General features: G+C 37.5%; 1 protein-coding gene across 1 annotated transcript; it reads right to left on the bottom strand.

The window, feature by feature from the left end:
• Nucleotides 1-52: 52 nt before the first annotated feature.
• TDO2 (tryptophan 2,3-dioxygenase) lies at nucleotides 53-12,339 on the bottom strand. Its single transcript, XM_066549139.1, has 13 exons — nucleotides 12,335-12,339; nucleotides 11,286-11,345; nucleotides 10,820-10,925; nucleotides 9,621-9,711; nucleotides 8,730-8,800; nucleotides 6,882-7,009; nucleotides 5,028-5,214; nucleotides 4,165-4,272; nucleotides 3,106-3,217; nucleotides 2,922-2,979; nucleotides 2,346-2,425; nucleotides 1,686-1,776; nucleotides 53-856 (listed from the first exon to the last, which is right to left on the bottom strand). Exons 1-13 carry the CDS (start codon nucleotides 12,337-12,339, stop codon nucleotides 703-705), a joined length of 1,251 nt encoding a protein of 416 aa, XP_066405236.1. The 3' UTR covers nucleotides 53-702.
• Nucleotides 12,340-19,393: the final 7,054 nt, after the last annotated feature.

Below are 19,393 nucleotides of genomic sequence, written 5' to 3'. Positions count from 1 at the left end.
GTACTCTTGTTTAAACTTTATAGTTTGCTTTAGAAGGAGACCTAACAAAAGATGAGTTTTAATACTGCTTTATTTGGAATGCAAAGTAAGTACTTATATCTTCTTTTTTTAACAGTATTTCTGTGTAAGGGATTTACATTCACATGTAAAGAGATAGCAACATGATTCTTGATGTATTATAAGTTCAGGATGGTTTGGTTTCTGTAGATTCAGGACTTAACTTTTTTGAATCTAGCTTTTGAAACTTTTAACCCAAAATTCCTTTTGAAATTGCACTAGAGCTCAGAAACGAATATTCTTCTGAAGGTGATGAGATTGATTATATCCTTAAGTAGTCATAAATTAGTAGCAGCCATTAGGCAAGCAAGGGGGGTACAAAAATATGTACAAATAGGTAATGATCATAGTAACTGTGTGTAATTTTCTCCCTTTCTCTCGGTGCAGGCTTTAAGAAGCCAGCCAAGAGTTAAATTTGCCCTGGGTTTAATTGGGGTATCATTTTACTCTTAACATAGGCTAACTCAATACAGATTTATTTTCTCTACAAGCAATTAATTTCTTCCACAGGACATTTGTACTATTCACAAAGCTTTCATACATAAATACATATTTACACACCCACAATCTTGGTGGGAATGGCTGGGAGCACCACTGAAGGTGAAAGTCAGGAGGTTGTTCACAGCAACAGCCTAGAAAGGCAGGTTAGTCAGAGTCATCACTGCTGAAGTAGGAGCTGTCACAGTATTCTGCTGTGTAAAGGAATTTATGAATGCTTGGGTTCATCTTTGGTATCCAGTGTCTTGGCACTAGAAATGTTGAAAGATTGAACAAATCCACAAACACCTTGTATCTGTCACTGAAAAAGACAATTGGAACAATAATTCCATCAGTATAGAAGGCCATAATTTCTAAATCCTCAGTAATCAATCTTTCTAATGCAAATAACAAGATTCCTTGCAGTAAACCTCCTGAATGTTACAGAGCAAGAATCCAGTCCTGACTTCCTAGGGCATGGCAGATTAGGCTTAATAGGGATCTATAGTAACATCTTTCTTCTGAAAATCCAGAGTCCATAGGGTGTGATCTCTAGCAGAATTTATCTAGGAACAATAATGTTAACCTGAAATGAAGGTAGAGTGGGAGAGCTTTCTAAGAAAGACCATGGGCATTCAATCCTCAACATCAGTCTAACATCTGCTTTCTGCTCTCCCCTCTGTTCCATTGGTTGTGATAGGAGTTGCTCACAGCACTACGTGGTGGTTCATGGCTCTTTGAGAGCAAACCTCAAAGAAGATCCTCTTTTAAGGAGGTTGTGCAATTAGAGGTCATGCTAAGGAATAAACAGTCACACAGTAGCTGGGGCTCACTTCCAGCCTCATTAATTTGGGCTAGCTGGCACACCAACTGAACAATGCAGGGATCATAGTATTGCTGTCACTGTAATGCCTTGACTGAGAATTACAGATGCCATGAGTGATCAAAAGGGACCTTTTTGCCCTAGAAGACTTGGAATTTATATGTCACTGATAAATAAATGTACAACAACCAAGGGGAGATGTGCTAGAGTCCCAGAAGAGAGTCAGCAGCCCTTTGGCCTTCAGTGAGCCATCTGAATTATGTCTCCCAACATTAGAGTATTTATGAACTGCATTGTTGCAGGTACAGGGGAAACACGTTATTTGTACCTCACTGTTGAGCGCAAGTAGTGGTAGCCTGATGAGCCTCCAGTGCCAGCCTTGCCACCAATCATTCTGTGCACCAAACAGACATGGTTATCTAAATGATACAACAGGAGAAAATAGCACATGTTCAGTACTTAAATATAAATAAAGGGTCACACTTATTGAAGGTCATTCAGAGATCTTTACAGGGATACAGGACTCTTAGTTCTTCAGCAATGCAGGAGTTAATTCTGCCATTCTTCAGTCAATTATATAAAATTATTGTTAATTCAGAATGAACACACTAATTATTACATGTTACTATGCTCTGAATACAGAATTATACATTCACTTACGTATAGATATGGAAGGAGGTAGAAGGAATGTTTGCATATAAAGACATATCATTATGACTTTTTGGGATAGATTGAAAAATAGATCTCTGTCTCTTAAGTAAGATAGTACACTTAAAACAGGTCAGAGAAGTGGTAGCTATACCCATATATATCTAATAATCACAGAAGTAGCTTTTTATCTTTCCTCTTGGCTGAAGTACAAACAAAAAGAGTCATTCCTAATGCATGAACTCCAAAGCTCAATTCTAAGACTGGGTGTAACTCAGAGGCAGAACAATTTATTTGCATCTAGAAGAGAGAGCGTCACAGTGAAAAAAGTCAAACTTACATCTCCATTTAGTCATGAGCACATCGAGATCCATAAGGGAGGTAAGAAGCTGAAATGGAACCTGGAAACGAGGCTCCTCCCTATGAAAATGAAAGAGAAGACAGTCAGACCTCTCAGCATAAGCTGTATGTTTCAAAGTTGCATTTCACCAGTGCTTAGTGACTTAAAGCTTGCTTTTCCTAAATTGGTACTGGAATATCACCAGATATTTTAACAAATACTTCTGCTGTGTACGTCTTCATCTGCCCCTTTATTTTTGAACTCAGAAAAGGACTCCAGATCTTTCTAGGACAGGTAGAACAAGGCATTTACTAGTTACAATCTGAGAAGCAGCATCTGCTCAAGGTGCCCAGAGGGGATGTGCAACCTCCCATCCTTGAAGATATTCAGAACTCATCAGGACATGGCCCTGAGCAGCCTGGTCTGACCTTTGAGCTGTATCTGACTAATCAGGGTTCCTGTGGAGGGCTGAAATAGATTGCTTCCCACAGCCCATTCCAGCCTAACTAAACCTGTGCTGCTGTTCTTAACCTTCACCTCTCCTCCTGCCAGTCACCATCAAAGACACAACATCACCTGTAGAAGTAGATCATCAAGGCCCCCTTCAGTGCTTTGTAGGACAGTCTCCTCTCTCCTGCAAAATACAAGTGTCCTCAGTTGGTTGCTCATTCTCCTGCAATTTCAGGGCTATAACAAGCATTTATAAATAACATGTATAAAACATACAAAGTACATATTCACATATGGTAATAAAATCTACCTTTACTGAGCAGATGTTCATGGCGTTTTTCATCAAATAATGAAAGTAATGTGTCTCTCTGCTTTTGGAATTCAGACAATAAGTCATCTTTTTCTTCTGATTCTGCTTTGGCCTTTGGTATTTAAAACAAAGACAAGCTTTAGAATTCAACAGGGAAAATTAAGCACTTGAATGACTCATTTTGCAACTTTTATTTAAATAAATACTCTGAAGTTTGAATCTTAGATGTAAGAACTGTATTTTCAAATAAGATACATGGGTCACTGTCCTTTGAAAAGTACAATTACCAAGAAATGTACAATTAAATAGATTCCAACACAACCCAGAGAAATGAATATTCAAACAAACTGGCAATTTATTGCATTTCTTGGTCTAGAGGCCTTAAAAATTGTTTGAAGTCTGATTTATTTGTTTTCAAGGCAAAAAAATTACATCCTTGCAGAGCGGTGGCCAAGAAAATTGTAAATAAAAAAGTTTAGATAAGTTAGAAAGACATAAACAGATATTCTCAGGAAGTTGATAAATTCTTATTATTTTTTTCATTAAAAATGAAAATATTAAAAAATGTTATTTAAAGCTGCAAGTCTTGAAATAGTCAGGGATTTTCTGATGCTTATTTGCCATTGCACTTCAAATGATCACATAGCAGCAAATTGCCATATACTGTTAAACATGGGCTCTTAATAGGGACGTTCCATATCCACAGCTCAGGAGCCCAAACTTCATATTCACTTTATATTGTAGACACAAGTACTAATTAATAGTGAAGTTGTAGTTTCAGTAAAATCAAATTCAGCCCTTCCATTGATACTAATCCATCCCTTTTGCAATCCTGATCATCCATGTATCTCATGCTTTAAATCATCTCAGATGTCAAATTAAAAAAATATTCCTATTTCCTGAAGAATTTGCATTTTTTTCTGCTTCTCGCAGAAAAAGACTAATGAAGATTAAGTGAAGCGAGTGAGAAACTTTGAATAAGACAAAAGTTAAATTTATGTCACAATGTCATTTTGCCAGATGTCTTTGCCTATAGTTAGTTCAAGAGTAAACTGATACCTGTATCAAGGCAAATTCCTCTTCTAGGCCTTTTAAAACATTCTCTTCAAATTGTCCCCAGAAATCAAATTCTTCTGAGTCAAGTCCCGGAGTTCTTTCAAGCCATGCCTTTAATAATAATAGCATTAGTGGTAATAATGATAATATATTCAAACAATAGCAATGCAACTGCATCATCCTATAATTACAAGTTATAGCACCATAAATTCTACTGCTACAATTCTGGTTTAGCAATAAGCACATCTACAATATCCTGTAGAAGTGCTTAGTGCTAAATTCAGCATGTCCATGTGGATGATTTACACCTGCATAATGGTGCCATACCAAGCTCATCAGGTTCCAGGTTGCATGGACAATGTTGGAAGACAGAAGCTGTCTCATTCTAAGGATATCTTTAAAACAAACTACAGAAAAACAAACCTTATTCCACATATATATAAGATAAGAGTAATGATAAGTCTCAGAAGGAAGACAGAGCCATCTATTGTTTTTAACCTCTCTAATAGCCATCACTAACAGTGGGACTATTTTTAAAATTTTCCTCCCAAAAGGGCTTATAGTCACAAAAAGCAATGCAAGTGAAACAGTGCATCTACATTCTTAGCTCACACTTCCACAATGCTATTTATCAGTTTAACAGCCAGAATTTTCAGATGAAAGCAAGATGCTGTGAAAAATCAGTTGGTTTACTAACAATTAACTCTCTTTCATGCCAAATTTGTCAAGAATCCAAAACACAATTGACAGAGAATTTGCTAACATGCTTGTTTCTCTTAAGGTAGGAGAATTTGTCACTGAGACTAATGAAGGACATTGTTGGGAGATGGGGAAAATGAGGCAAGGTCCAAGACAGACATTGTTACCTCCACAAGTTGCAGTAGTGTTGGTTCTTGCTCTGATTGAAGCAGCAGTTCATGATCCTGTCCCTTGAAGTTATCACGGTAATGCCTTCTGTTATAAGGGACTCTCAGGCTTTGGGGAACTCCAATCTTGTTCTCCAGCAAGCGAAACTGCAGGCTCTGAAAACCTGAGGCTGGGCTTAGGTAGTACCTTTGGGAACAGAAGAAAAGAAGATATAAAAATGCAGGATGTTATTTTACAATGGTGGATTTCTCTTGTTCTCTAAAAATTTTGTTCTCTAAAAACCCCCCATATTTCACATCTGAAGAATATCAAATAGCTATCTGAGGACTTTTTTATATGACTGCACTTAGGAAAAGGAAAAAAAAACCAAGCAATTTCAATGCAACTACAGTGCAATTATAATCTCATTTTCTAGTTCTGTATTCTTTGTGCATACACAGGTTGTGTAAATGTGTGAATTTGTGTTTTAAAAGGGAAGCTTTGTGCATGTGATGTACAGGAGGCAATGTTAGTGAATATAATTCCCTTTCCAAATACACTAAGCAGCTGCACCCCAAAAAGCTGTTACAAAAATTTTCACAGCAACAACATGCCAATAACATGCCATTTTAAATAGTCTTGATACACAACATAATTCCTATCTATTATTATGTATAATAGTCCATACATGCAATATATATATCTGTAATTTGCCTTATCCTATAGAGCAGAATAATGCTCAAAAGAACTCCAGTGGAGTTTTTTTTGAAGGATTCATTAATGGGAATCTTAAGAGTTAAATCATCTGACCATGCTGAAAAACAATTACTAATAAAAGCAACCTGAAATCCCACATTGCTAGGTAATTGTAATGCATTTTGAATTGTGAGTACAAGATTTGACAGTGACACGTCATTGATTTAATTTTATGTTTACTTATCAAATGAGTATGTGGTTGAAAAGCTGAAGCAAGTATGGATCAAAATGGATGATTATCCCATGGATTTCCCCTGCTGTAGGGTAATACTCAATTCAAGCAAGTGAAGAAAATTCGTAGTTTCCTGCTCTTTTCAATAGGGAACATTAAAAGATAGAAGGGAAAGGGTACCAAAATGCAAAAGTGGATGGGATGCTGGATGGCACTGGGGTCAGAAGGCAGACAGATATGCACAAGTGACACAAGCAGGAGAACAGGGAAGGGACACAGTGGGTGAAGCTGTAACACATGGTAGTGTGGTGAAAGAGCTTAGATGTAGGGAGGGAAGAGAAAGAAATGTGAGAGGTGAGATAAGCCAAAGGATCCAGAGAAAGTCTGAGCAGAAGGCAGAAGAGGTACAATCCAGCCCAGCAATGCACTGAGCTGCTCCTGGACAGCAGAAGATATTGGGGGAAAAGGACAAGGGACAGCAATGCTTCCTTCAGCACTGCAGACCCAAAGCAGCACCATGCAAACCAAGACAGCTGAAATACCTGTTTGATAATCTAGAGAGAGTGCATGTCTCTCCCCCAAGCACTTCTATGATTTGCCATAGAGCAAGGCTCCAATCTGCAGTGCCAAGTTTCAACTAAATTGCTAGCAGAACCATGAGCTATTTCTGTTGTTTCTGCTGTTTTAACTTTTGACCCTGAAACCAGTCAGCAGAACCCTACACAGAAGAGTCAACAATTCACTTGTACTTCTTTGCAGAACATGCTGGACTCACAGTCAGGGTCAATTTCATAACTGACCCTTGCACATTAATGTCATGTTTGCCTCTCCAAGGTGAGCTCTCAGCCTGCTGACAGACACCAGCACACATGCAAAATTCACAATCCATTCTAAGGATGAGAATTACCAGCTCCTGGATTGCTGTGGAGGAATAATAACTCTGTACCTGAAATCAAAGAAGTCCAATGCAGTCATAGTTTCCAAAACTGAGAACTGTTCCACAAGTAATTTCAGAATCAGTGAAATTCTGTTCATTCGAGTAATAACTTTCAGCATGTTCCTCTCATCTCTTACCTGTAAAAAAAAATAAAGATCATAATCAGAATGGTGTTTTGTCTAGATCCTACCTAGTTATTTCATGTCTTTTCACTGTTGTACATCACTATAGTTCCCAAGTCCTTCCCATGTGAAATCCATAGAGGCAGATTCTCATATGGAATAGAGCACTCTGGTTTTAACTTAAAACTGAAACTCTAAATTTCAAAGATTGAAATCCACTTTTTTCTGGCCGATGCTACATTATAGGTAGGCCTATCACACAGGGGTTTTTTTTCTTTTCTATGTTTTTGACTAAAATAGAAGTCAAAGAAATTAAATTATAAAAATAATTTATAATTTCCAATAATTACAATATTACTGTAACTGTACTGTAATATATATATGAAAATTATATACTTTCTGTTATAATTACTTCTAGAATAATTTCTATTTTTGCTCCATTCTGTAAGCCATAAGGCAGGTAAGGAAATTACTTAGAACTTGAGAAGCTAAATAATCAGACATCAGGAGAGCACATCTAAAACATTTCATCAGAAATGTGCATTAGCAAGCAGAGAAGAAGAGAAAAGACTCCATCTGGTGGGAATTAGATAATATTAAATGGAAAAAGCAGAAGTTCTTTTTTTCACTAAATTAAACACTCTGCCTGCAGAAGAGTCTGCTAAAATTCTGTTCAGTTTCAATGGGATTAAACTTCTCTCTAAAATCTGGGCATGCAACCAGGAAATATCAGACTACAAAAAATGGCAGATGATATTCATTTCCCTAATTGCTTGGCTGTGTATTTGACCTTAACATTGACATTTCAAATTCTGATCACAAGGAAGGCTTCATTTTTCACCAAAAAAAACATTCTTCTTAAGAACTGGTTATGGTAAGTTACAATTTGATAAAATAGTAAACTAAAACGCCAATGAAATTAGGAATATAATGGACAACAGAGAACATTTTCATTGGACCTTGAAAAGAAGGTTCCTTCTTTCAATCTGGTCTAGTTTCAAATCTGCTTCTTAGACACATGCTAATGATGTACTCAAGGTATTTCTCAAACTGCATGCAGTCAGATTTTTCTGTGGATGTAGTATCAATTCAAGATTTTTCCATTCTTACCCAATGTTATAATGTGTGTTTAGCTTTGGACAAATGTGAAGAGTTGCTTATATTCGTAATTTTCAGAAATTCTTGCACAGTATTACACTGCTTTGGATTATTGCTTCTCTGTTGGATTTACTATTACACAATCACAAAAATGAGTTCTCCTCACTGCAGATATTGGATGGAAGGAGACAGTATGTAGACTTCAGAAACTGAACAAAGGCAGAAATTACTTTTCAACATAAAAATACCTGTGAGTCTTCTGCTCTTTAGTTTTGCCTCTGAGCCTGCTTTTTCTGCATTAGATATTTCCAACTTAAATTTCTGCAGTTACCCAGTAAGAGAGTATGAGAGCATTTTGGCCAATGAAATTGGCCCTGGAAGAAGATCTGCACAAAAGGCATACTTCAGGAGGAAGTAAGATTTTGCTGATCAAAAATCTGTACTATTGGGATACAAGAGCCACTCAGCCAAATTTTATTTGGTCTTTTGATGCTGTTTCTAAAAAGAGCACATGTTCTTTAGTAAACCCAAGTATATCCAAGAGCACATGCCCTTTAGTAAACCCAAGAGTGAGAGGCAGGAAGCAAGAGAAAATCAGGGCTGAATTTTCCCAAAATTCATATTTGTTTTAACTTACATGACCATTTTGAAAGATCACTCGCACAGAGTCCATTTCCCACAAAATCTGCTTAAACCAAAGTTCATATGCTACAACAAGAAAGATACTGTTAGCATCAACTTCAAGGTTACTTTTTTCTTCTTAGCACCAGGAAAAAAATTCTTGCATGTTGATTTTAAATAGCCTACATTGACACTGCCAGTGCAAAAGAAGATACTGACACATAAACTTATTACTTGTTACAGTATTCTGTCCTTTACCTGAAGTATTAGGCAAAATAATCTAGAGTTGAGAATACTGACAAAATTTTTTAAATACATTTTACACATCAGATATTTCATCTGCAGATTGCTCATTACAAAAAGAGGAAAGAGAAAATCCAGATCTGATACTTCAATAAAATCTAACTCAACAACTGCTTACAAACTACGTGTTTTCTGCCAATAACAGAAAATATCATCATGCCAGGGTCTGAAAATCAGGAAGCTATGGGCATTAGGGAGTGCCTAGCTGGTGTGCTGATTTCTAGACAGATTCTAGATGGCAAAAACTGGAATTTTAGAGAAGGCACAAGGCAGCACACAAAATTTGCCTACAATAACCTGCATAGCAGCCTGTTGTTTGGATGACACCAAGGTTTTCACCACCTTAATTTCTCTAAGAATAGAACCATCCATATCTTGGTTTACCAAATCCAAAGGTTATACTCATGGCTTCACAAGCGAAGAGTTGATTACTGCCTTACAATTTATATACGAATACATGCATATATAAAAACAGATAAAATACAGAGATATTGCTGTGCCAGTGTCTGAAATGAAAAAAAAAATGGTGTATTGCATGTGTCAGCACCAATTAACTCTCTGTGGCAAAAATATTGGTCAACCACCACCGCACTCCTCCACTTACCTTGATGTGTCACAATAAAAAGATGCTCATCATGGATTTTTTTCCCTTTCTTCTCACTCTCAAGTTCTTGAGCATTCAATATTTTGTTCAGCTTAAAAATAAAGGTAAGAACTGTTCTTTAAAGCTCTGCTATCAGTAATGGTAGTCTTACTGCATACAGCGAATTTTTAAGAATAATATTTTTAAAAATACATATACAGACCTCACACTCTAGGTTATATGAGAAATTTGACTAAATTGTCTCAGGTATGACTTTTACTTTTTAATTAGAAAAAAATCTTGCCTGAAATAGAACATTTAGGCACCTCAAGTAATAACGTTTTGACAATAATTTTAATTAAATAAATTTATATATGCATGGTTTAAAAAAATAGAGAAAACAAAATATCCAGCATATCTTCCAGATTTTAGATCTATACTGTCCTGTCCCATGAAAATAGAGTCCCTATAGTAAAATTCTGGGTAATCATGCAACAACATCAGCCTAAGAGTTCTGAGTTGAGGCAGTAATAATAACTTCAGTTCTGACATTACTAAATTTTTTTCTTAGTCAAATCTAGAATCTAATCATAGCTGTTTTCAAATTAATCTTTGCAAAATTCTAAAGAATATGTCAACAAATCAAAGTTGACATACTCTTACTTTAGTTCAAAAGCAGAGTAATTCCCTTCAGTTCACGCTGTCTAAAAATAAAAACCCAAAATAACTTCTGGATTCTTTTACTATCTATTGTATTTTATTTGTACTTATTTCTTAATTTCTTAATTCATTTAGCTTTTGCAGAAAAGGGTTTTTTTGGGGAAGTTTCTTTTATGTTCCTCCCTAGTCATCATCCTACCCCCAGATTTACCCTACCCCTGAAATAGATTTTTCCAGCCAAGTATTCTGGACTTTCAAGGACATTGCGCATATCCTGCTGACATGCAGAAATTGCTGACCAAAGAAAGCTTTTAGTGGTGTGTCACTTTATAGTTTACCAACACAGATAATTCCCTACCAACCCCCCCAAAATATCCATACTCCTTGTAGTTTGAGAAGTCTTCCCACAGGGCACCTTGAGGTCCCAGCTGAGATGGGCACCTGTGCCTCCTGCACCTGGAGATCTGTCTCAGTAAGTGACTGACTGCTGGGAGAAGTGTCAGTCACAGGTGCTGCCTCAAGAGCAACCAGGACTGCAAACATAAAATCATTAAACTTACTTGTAGGTATTCTCCATAGATAAGCCCACCTTTGCTGGCTTTATTTATTCCTTCTTGAGATTTGTCATTATTTTCATCTTCCAAAGATAGCTTGCTAAAATTAAATCTAAGAAGAAAATGAAGTAAATATGTAAATTGTTTTTAATTAAAGAATTATGAATATACCTGCCTTTTTACTAACATCTATAGTTCAATCAACGCTTTATTTTGATAACAGTAAAGCAGGCTTTTGATAAAAACTGAAATTCCTCTTGTCACAGTAACAGCTGGTAACATCACATAAAATAACAAGTGCTCAGACAAGTCCTTGTATGATCTGTACTCATTTAGCAACAGCTAAATGATAGCTACAGCTGCAGCTATTTGCTTGTAATAAGTAATTCCTCTCTGAGATTTCATGTTTTGCACTAACACCTTATCAATTGAATTGAATTTATAAACCAAAAAAGAAAGAGGAAGGACTCACAGGTAATTCTTCCCCGCAAAGGGGCACTGGCTCATGGTTTCTGGATCCAAGCTTGCTGAGCTGCACACGGGGGAAAACACCCTGTGAGTGTTCCCAAACCTGCTGCAGCTCCCTTTTATGTAGCCTTATCTCACTGCCAAGGCCAACCCCCAAATTCCCCTCCTTAGCCCTCAGCCCATCTCCACTATTCAATAATGACAGAAACAATCACAGCACAAAGGTCAGGAGCTTCATGTGTTGTTGGCTCTCCAGGACTGTGTTTTTCCCTGCCAGTTAAAAAATGAATGGATGACAAGCTTGTTTTGTCCCACAGCACAAGTTTTTTGTGCTTTTTACTGCAAGGTTTCCACCAGTTGCTTCTTTGGATGCAGCTGTATGGTGTAGTGTGTAAGTTGTAAGTCAATGAGAGGTCTGTGTATGATAAAAAAGGCATTATTTAGTAAAACCACGAATTGTTAGAGTAGGTTTTTAACCTGCAGCCTTTTGTATCAGGATACTATTAAGTTTAAAAAATCAGACACAGGGAAAGAGAAAAGAGGGGTGGCGGTGGGGTGGAAGTAAAAAAATGTGTTTCCGTGACAGACTAAATAGTGCCTATTCAAAGAGATTTCAAGTAATACATATAATTTTTAAAAAATGTACACAGATTAAGTGAAGTACTAAAAACATCATGAAACTCTCATGCTGGTTTTCCAAGTATTTAAATCAGAATAATTTCTCAATTTTTTCTCCTTGCACAAAAATTTCAGTATCATTTATTGACAAATGTTACTCAATTCTATCTAGTCATCAGCTTAACACACAATGAAGTAAAATGTAACTAGCATACACTTCTTTTCTGCCTGCCAGCCCTTTCTGAAAAAAAAGTTAATGCTCAGTTTCACTGCAAACAAAACTACAGGACCTCTGTGACCCTGGATCATTTGCTCTCTGCAAGACTTACTCTGCTTAGTGGTGTCTGTGTGGTGGTTTCAGCTGTTCCAGTCACTTAAGAGTAGTTTTCTCATTAAAAAAATGCAGATGTAGGATGTGGGTGATGGGATGGATACCCCATTCAGCCAGATGTCATTTCTCAGGTTTTACACAAATCAGTTTAAAATAAAGTTGAGCCACAAGAAATGTAGGACTTCACTGAAGCAATTGACCAAGCAAGGTCAAGGAGTTCTTCCTTCCTTATATAAAACCTGACAGAAGAAAATAATTCTCTCCTTACACACACCTACACATGTGCTCAGCGATGCAGACAACTAGAGATGAAAGTGAGGACATCAGAAACCAAATGTTGAAAGTCACTTTTCACATATTTGCACTGAAACAGCTTGATTTACAAATGTGGAAATCTTGCACATCCATATATCTCAAAAGAAAAAGAAAGGTTATCTTGTCATTCCTGTGTATCTTCACCTGAAACATCCAGACTGAGCATGCATAATGAAATCAAGCTGTTATCTTTTCTCATGGCACAAAGAAAGAAAGAATGTGGAACAAGTAAAAATAAGAACAGTTGGAAAACATTGAACTTTTAACCTCACAAAATATGTGAATATATGTTTTCTTGTGCAGTTTTATTTTCTTCTGTGAAATACAGAGAATTATAAACTTCCGGTGCAATGATCTCTGACAGGCAACCTTTACACTGCCTAGCCAGTAGGCAAAGGACTTTAAAGTAGCAGAGCCCTTTTACACTCTCCACTTAACAAAACATTAACTCCCTATTTGGGAAGTAATAGTACCATTAATTCCCTCAGGATTAGCAAACTCACTTGAAATCTAACTGGGGATATTGTCTAAACAACAACTATACAAACACCCCTTCCTATTCAGCAACAGACAGCCTTCAGTCAATCAAGTAAATCAGCCAGACAAGAGCAATTTAGAAAGTTTTTTCCAGTGTTTCCAACATGTCAAATTCCTTGTTTAAGGATCTCATAGCTGATTGGTCCCAAAGCTGTAAACTGACCAATTCCTAAAAAACTGGGTTATATTATGGATAATATTTGCATCCATTCATTTAAGAAAATTTAATCTCACACTAGCTGAATTCAGCTCTCTAACCAACTACAATAGATCTCAAACTCTCCAAGATCAGTGGAAAAAGATATCTTGATGAGGACTTGAAAACCCCTGAAATAAAACCATAGACAATGGTTTTCAGACATAGACAAGGTCATTCCTCTCACTGGCTGCCTTCATCTGATCTCGATAAGGCTTCAAAGTATGTAATTAACTTGGTAGTAAAATAATTTAAGTGGCTTGTATGACCTGATTATGAAACTGTCTGTTGGCAGTGTAGATGACAGCACAGCTTACAAGAGCCCTCAGGTTTGGATCGGCTCAGAGCCTTGAACTCTGACATGGCTGCAGATACCCTTAGAAATAAATGTGCTTCTGCCATGCTGCTCAAATTTGGGGCTCACTGTAGGGACCTGATTTTTATTTGGATGTCCTTTATATCCTGACAGAGATTTGTAGCCACTTTGTCATCTCTCCCTACTAGTATAACCATAAACAAGTCTTGATGAAAAAAAGCTCTTCAATGTGAATGTATCCAAAAGAAAAACATAACTTTCATTTTAAATGATGGTATTGCTTTTTGATCAAAATGTACCTTCACTTCCCTTTTTCATGCTGAACTCTCAAAACCACAAAGAAGCAGATCTAGCCAAATGCATAACTCGCTGTTCATGCTGCAGGTGACTGAGCAAGGCTGTGAAAACCAAGAGTGTGTGTGCCCTTGAGCTTTTATTTAGTTTTTCGTTAATTTACTTTTAACATGTGAAAGTCAGATAAAAAGCCTTCTTTTCATCACAGAGGGCTCTAATCTTCAGCAGACAGTGAGAATGTTCTGTTTTGTGACTGGGCTAAATACAAGACAAACAGTTACATACAACAGAAAAAAAAACAACAAAAAACACCAACCCCCCCCCAAAAAAAAAAACAACAAAAAAACCAAATAACCAAAACCCCCCCACAGCTTCCCAGAACTGCTCTTTGTGGCCTTCAAATGCACTATCACGGCCTTCATGACCAAGCCTGGGAATTGTTAAGCACCCCTCTTAATTCACCCTGTCCCCCTTTCCATTCACCTGCCCTTCCCCAGGGGGATGTGGGGTGGCTGGACTGGGTGCAATAGGGCTGCAGAGCAGAGAGAAACTGAACTGACTTGGACTGAGAGCAGTGGTTCACATGGGCAAAAAGGGAGCCTCTCTCTAGCCTGGCTGAGGGAGGTCCCATGTAAGGCAGAGGTGGCCTGCAGCATGATTTATGGATACAGCCAGAGCCAAGAGTTTGCATGTTCTCACTGTGGGGCTCTCTGTCTGAAACATTATGGTCTGATGAGGACAGGTAAGTAAGACTGACCTTCTACACACTGTCATGAATCCAAAAAATGCATGGATTGGATGTGACCTGTTCACCCAAGCCAAATCCCAAGTCTTCCTACATGAAATCACCTATGGAGAAGAAAAAGTACACACACAAGTGGTTTGGACAGTGTCACCCATTCTACTGCTCAAACTCTCATCCTGATTACAAAATCATTACAAATCAATTTGTTTGTCTAGTGTTTGCTAAGTTGAAGAAAGAGCTCAGAGAGCTTTTGACCGCAAACAAATGACGCTTGAAGCTTCCCAACACTCTTGTCCAACAATTGCAGACTAGGAGCTACCCAGGACACATGGCTTCTACCTATGTAACAATGCCTGCAGTCAAAGATCCAAGTAGGTCATGCCATGCTGAAAAGTTTCAAAGAGAAAGTAAAAGATTTCTTGGGAAGAGCTATAAGAACAAAAGAAACAACCGTTAAAAAACAAAACAAAACACCATCAGCAAAACACCAAGCCAAAACAAAAAGCAACCCCAACAAACTAAAAAGCAAGCTTATAGTGCAATAATTTTCCCAGAATATTCATGTAACTTTCCAATTTTGATAGCCCGTGACTTCCTAAGATTTCTGTTCTTGCATTTAATAACCTTTTTGTGGATTCTGTGACTCCACAACCGGCAGCAATGAATTCCATAACTGAAGTACACATCAGGGGAAGGAGTATTTCCATGTGTAAGTTTCAAACTTCCTGCTAAATAATCAAGTAATTTTCATTTCTGTTTGGTACTAATTCATGGCTAATGAGAAATAGGTGCACTATACCTTTGTAGTCCAGACACCCTGTTCTACATTCGTGCAGATTCTGCTGCAGCCTTTGTGAGACAAAGTACTCAAAAGAAAAATACCTTTTTTACATACAGATGTTGCATTGTTAATTTCATAAAATTATAGTGATGAAATAATTTTGATACCAAACACACAACTATAATAGTGAAATACAGTGCAGCAGCTACTGTTTGGGTTGACAAAGTACAACTCAAATCGTAGAGGTGAAGCCCGCAGTGTCCTAAGCCAGAACCTCACTGTGCTGGCTACTCTGCCAGCACTGAACAAAAATCACTTCCTCACCAATAATAACATAGCAAGAGATATGTGAAAAAAGACACATAAAAGGAAAGTGAAGAGCAGAAGATAAACTTGGAACCAAAATGTGTCCTCTGTGTGTTTTGTGATTTTCTAAACTGGACTTACTATCTAACTAGCACTTGAAATTAACAGTTGGTTTTAAGAAAACTAAAATTTGGTGACTCCAGGCTAAAACAAACAAGCTTGAAGTTGATGCAATATTAATAATCCAATCAGACATTTGTACCTGGGGGAGGAACAGAGATCAAGGTCTTGCAAACTACAAACAAAGAGATGAGATAATGCTGGAAAGAAAAAAAAATTCTTTCTAAATACTGCATTTGTTCAAATTCTTAAACACAAAGAACTGTGTCATCACTTCCCAGAATACTTTTAACTTCCATTTATGCTCCATGCATCCCAGCACAACCTTCCCCTCACCATCTCTCATTTGTGGCTCAGCAGAATGCAGCAGTATTTCTTTCACATGCTGATAATTTTTGACTGATAATTATTCCCCAAGTACGGAAAAAACGTTCTTTCACTTCTATTGCTCAAACACCCTGCCTTCATCAATGTAAATGGATCAGTGCCAGTCTGAACTGTAAACTTAGGAGAAACAACATGTCTTGAACACATTCCACAGTGTTGTCCCAAGGCAAATCTATCCCCTACTCATGCCTTGCAGCCAAACACTGCAGGGCACAGTACTTTAGTATATAAAGTATATGATCCTTTAGGCTGTTTTTCCCCTCCTGAACACCCCAGTCCCAGTTACCTGTCAGGCCCAGTGAAGCACAAACCTGGAACCATAAGCTACTCCCATCCTCCACGTGGCTCAGCTCGTGTTGCTGTTTACTCCGTGGCACAGCTGCCTGGCAAGTGCAAAGGGCCGGTTTAGGACAAACGTTGACAAAAATGCGCTCATCTCATCCCATTCAGCATTATCATTAACAGATGGGTGATGGAATAGTTGTGCACTTCTTGAGCTGACAAATGAGAGCAGCCTGGAAAGTCTAATAGCATGCTGGCGGATAGGAGCTGGAATACAAAATTACCTTAATGCACCGAAATTAATAATGTGCAGCTTCTGTGATGCAAAGAGCAATACTTTTGAACTTCAGTCATGATAACCAAACTTAAAAATAAGTTCTTTAGAGCAAATCTTATACTGGAATTTTAAAATAGCAACTTTCTACCTGGCATGGAACCCCTCACTTCTATCCAGCATCAGAAATCGATTTATCCATTACATTATGTCCTGGGCACCACTCTTCACGACAGATGAAGACAATGTGGAAAGGGTTCAGAAGAGGATGGCAAGAACAACAAATGTTTGATGTAGAAAATATGGCCCCTTAAGAAAGATGGAAATAATTGACCTGTATAACTAAGAGAAGATTGTGGATGGAAAAGTGAGAAATTCTCTCCTTTCAAAAGGAAGGGCAATAAGCAACTTCCAATACACCACAGGATGGGAAAAGGAGTAACCAGTTTAAATTATGTCAGGATAACACCGGGATAAGAAAACAAAAAATAAGGAAATTCTAGTATCTTTAATCATTAGAAAACAATTATGAGAGCTCATGATTTCTCCAGTCTTAGCTGATTCCTCATCAATGTAGAGAGAGACTCAATGAGTCTTCAAAGTCTCCTGGAGCACCTCCTGCTGCAGCCCCTTCTGCCCCCCATTGCTGAATCCACTTTCAGCACATGCTTTAGAGAAGGAGCAAGACAGATGCTTGTATATACTATTAGTTACCAGCATTCCATGAAATGGCAATGGCAACACATTACAACAATCCAGGCAGTGATCACTCCATTGTTATTTTCCTGTTTTGCCTTTTTCTGCTAATATTTTTGTATTAATTGAGTAAAAGTATTTGTAGTCTGCGATATTAGCAAATGCATTACTTCTGTCTTAAAAGCAGATAATATTTGAGATGCTTCTATTAAAAGAGAGCTAAGCAGAACATCAGAAGCATTAATGTCAAAAAAGCACTTATAGAGGGTGATGCAATGTAACAGGAATTGGAAAGAAACACTTTAATACATTCTAAAAAATACAATATTTTTTTAAATTTACATATCCAATGAAAGCTAAATATACACCAAATACACATGCATTTCTCAGCAACCCGTAAGAATTCTCAGAAGACATTTTGCTGCAACCAGGCTACAAAGAATGGACTTTATCAGAAAGAAGTTATCTATTTGTCTCAGGAAATAGCTATGTAGTTACTCTGGCTGCAGCATTACTTTTTAGTTTAGCACCATAACAGCAGAACTGAACAGCACTTAAGAGTGACTTCAAATAATAATTTGAGTACAAAATTTGCATTATGTGTGAATGCAAAAAACGGTGACCACCTCTGTCAACAGCTGGTTTTCCTATGTTTACTGCATTAAGTATTAGGGAATGTGTGGTTTTAATAACCAGATACATATGGTAGGAGTGAATGGCCAGAACAAGCTGTCTGTGACCAATTTACAACCTGGAACCTTTTTGTCCACGCCATTTGGGAAGGATGAACAAACATAAGATGGTTGGTCTTAGCCCATTAGTGTTTGCTTAAGAATTAATATAAAGCAACCATAAAAGAAATTTTTCAAAATAAATTTCTCATGTAAAACACAAGGGGACAACATAAGCCTTGTTCATCTAAAGTATTGCATAAGCATAACAGTTCTTTGTAAGGCAGCAACATAATTAAAAAAAAGAAAGTTGAATCACTTGCTGTATAGAGAGCCAAGTAACTTACAGTTTGTGCTTCTTAATTCTATACACATAACAGTATAAAAGATTAACATGATTTGTTTTATGAACTCAAGCAACTGGGGCAAGAGGTGTTGTCTGGGTTCTGTGAATTACAGTGGTTTACATTAGTAGGAGTCAATGGATCTGCAGGGCTCAGAAACTGCTCAGCAGAGCATCAGCTGGGCTCAAGTTACAAACATCTAAAAAACTGCTTGTGTCAACACAAGTGCTGTGCAAAACTTGCCCTGGCAGAGAGTCCCACCAGTGAGGCAACAGTGATAAACGGAGCTGGAAATTCCAAGCAGTAGAGTACAGAAACCTGTCAGCCAGGAGTAATTAAATGGAATTTAGTGCTTTACCTTGTTGCTTGTAGCATTAACAACACAGCCAGAAAATAGCAAACAACCAGGCAGTGAGGCAGCAAGGATCCAAGCTGATACACTTGGTAACCCAAGAACTCCATAGGTGACCAATGGGACAACTACTAACAGAGGGAAAGAAGTAAAGAGATCAGAAAGAGAATGTGAGGGGTTTTTTTCTTGTTTTTTCCTAAAGCATTAATGAAATACATCCCAGGTTTGAATCTTCTAGCATTTTTATTCACTTTTGTTAGATGTTCAGCTCTTTTCTTTAAATAAATTTCAAACAAGACAATTTTGCACATTAACAAAAAAAGCAGCCTCTGTATTTTTGCATAAGGCCTTGCTGATTGTGGCCTGCATGTATATTCATCCTTGCCTGCAGGGTTAGTTCTTAGGAGTACCAGCTCATTTTTGCTGAAATGTCCATAAGAACATGAAATCTGGAGCTGGATCTGAAGGCAGCAATTCAAAGTGTGGATGAACTGCATCCTGTTCCTGCTAGGAACCCAGTGAAAGACATTTTACTGCCCTCCAGACC

This window comes from Molothrus aeneus, chromosome 4, assembly GCF_037042795.1.
Source record: "Molothrus aeneus isolate 106 chromosome 4, BPBGC_Maene_1.0, whole genome shotgun sequence".
Taxonomy (NCBI): domain Eukaryota; kingdom Metazoa; phylum Chordata; class Aves; order Passeriformes; family Icteridae; genus Molothrus; species Molothrus aeneus.
This window is presented reverse-complemented; position numbering and strand designations above follow the sequence as displayed.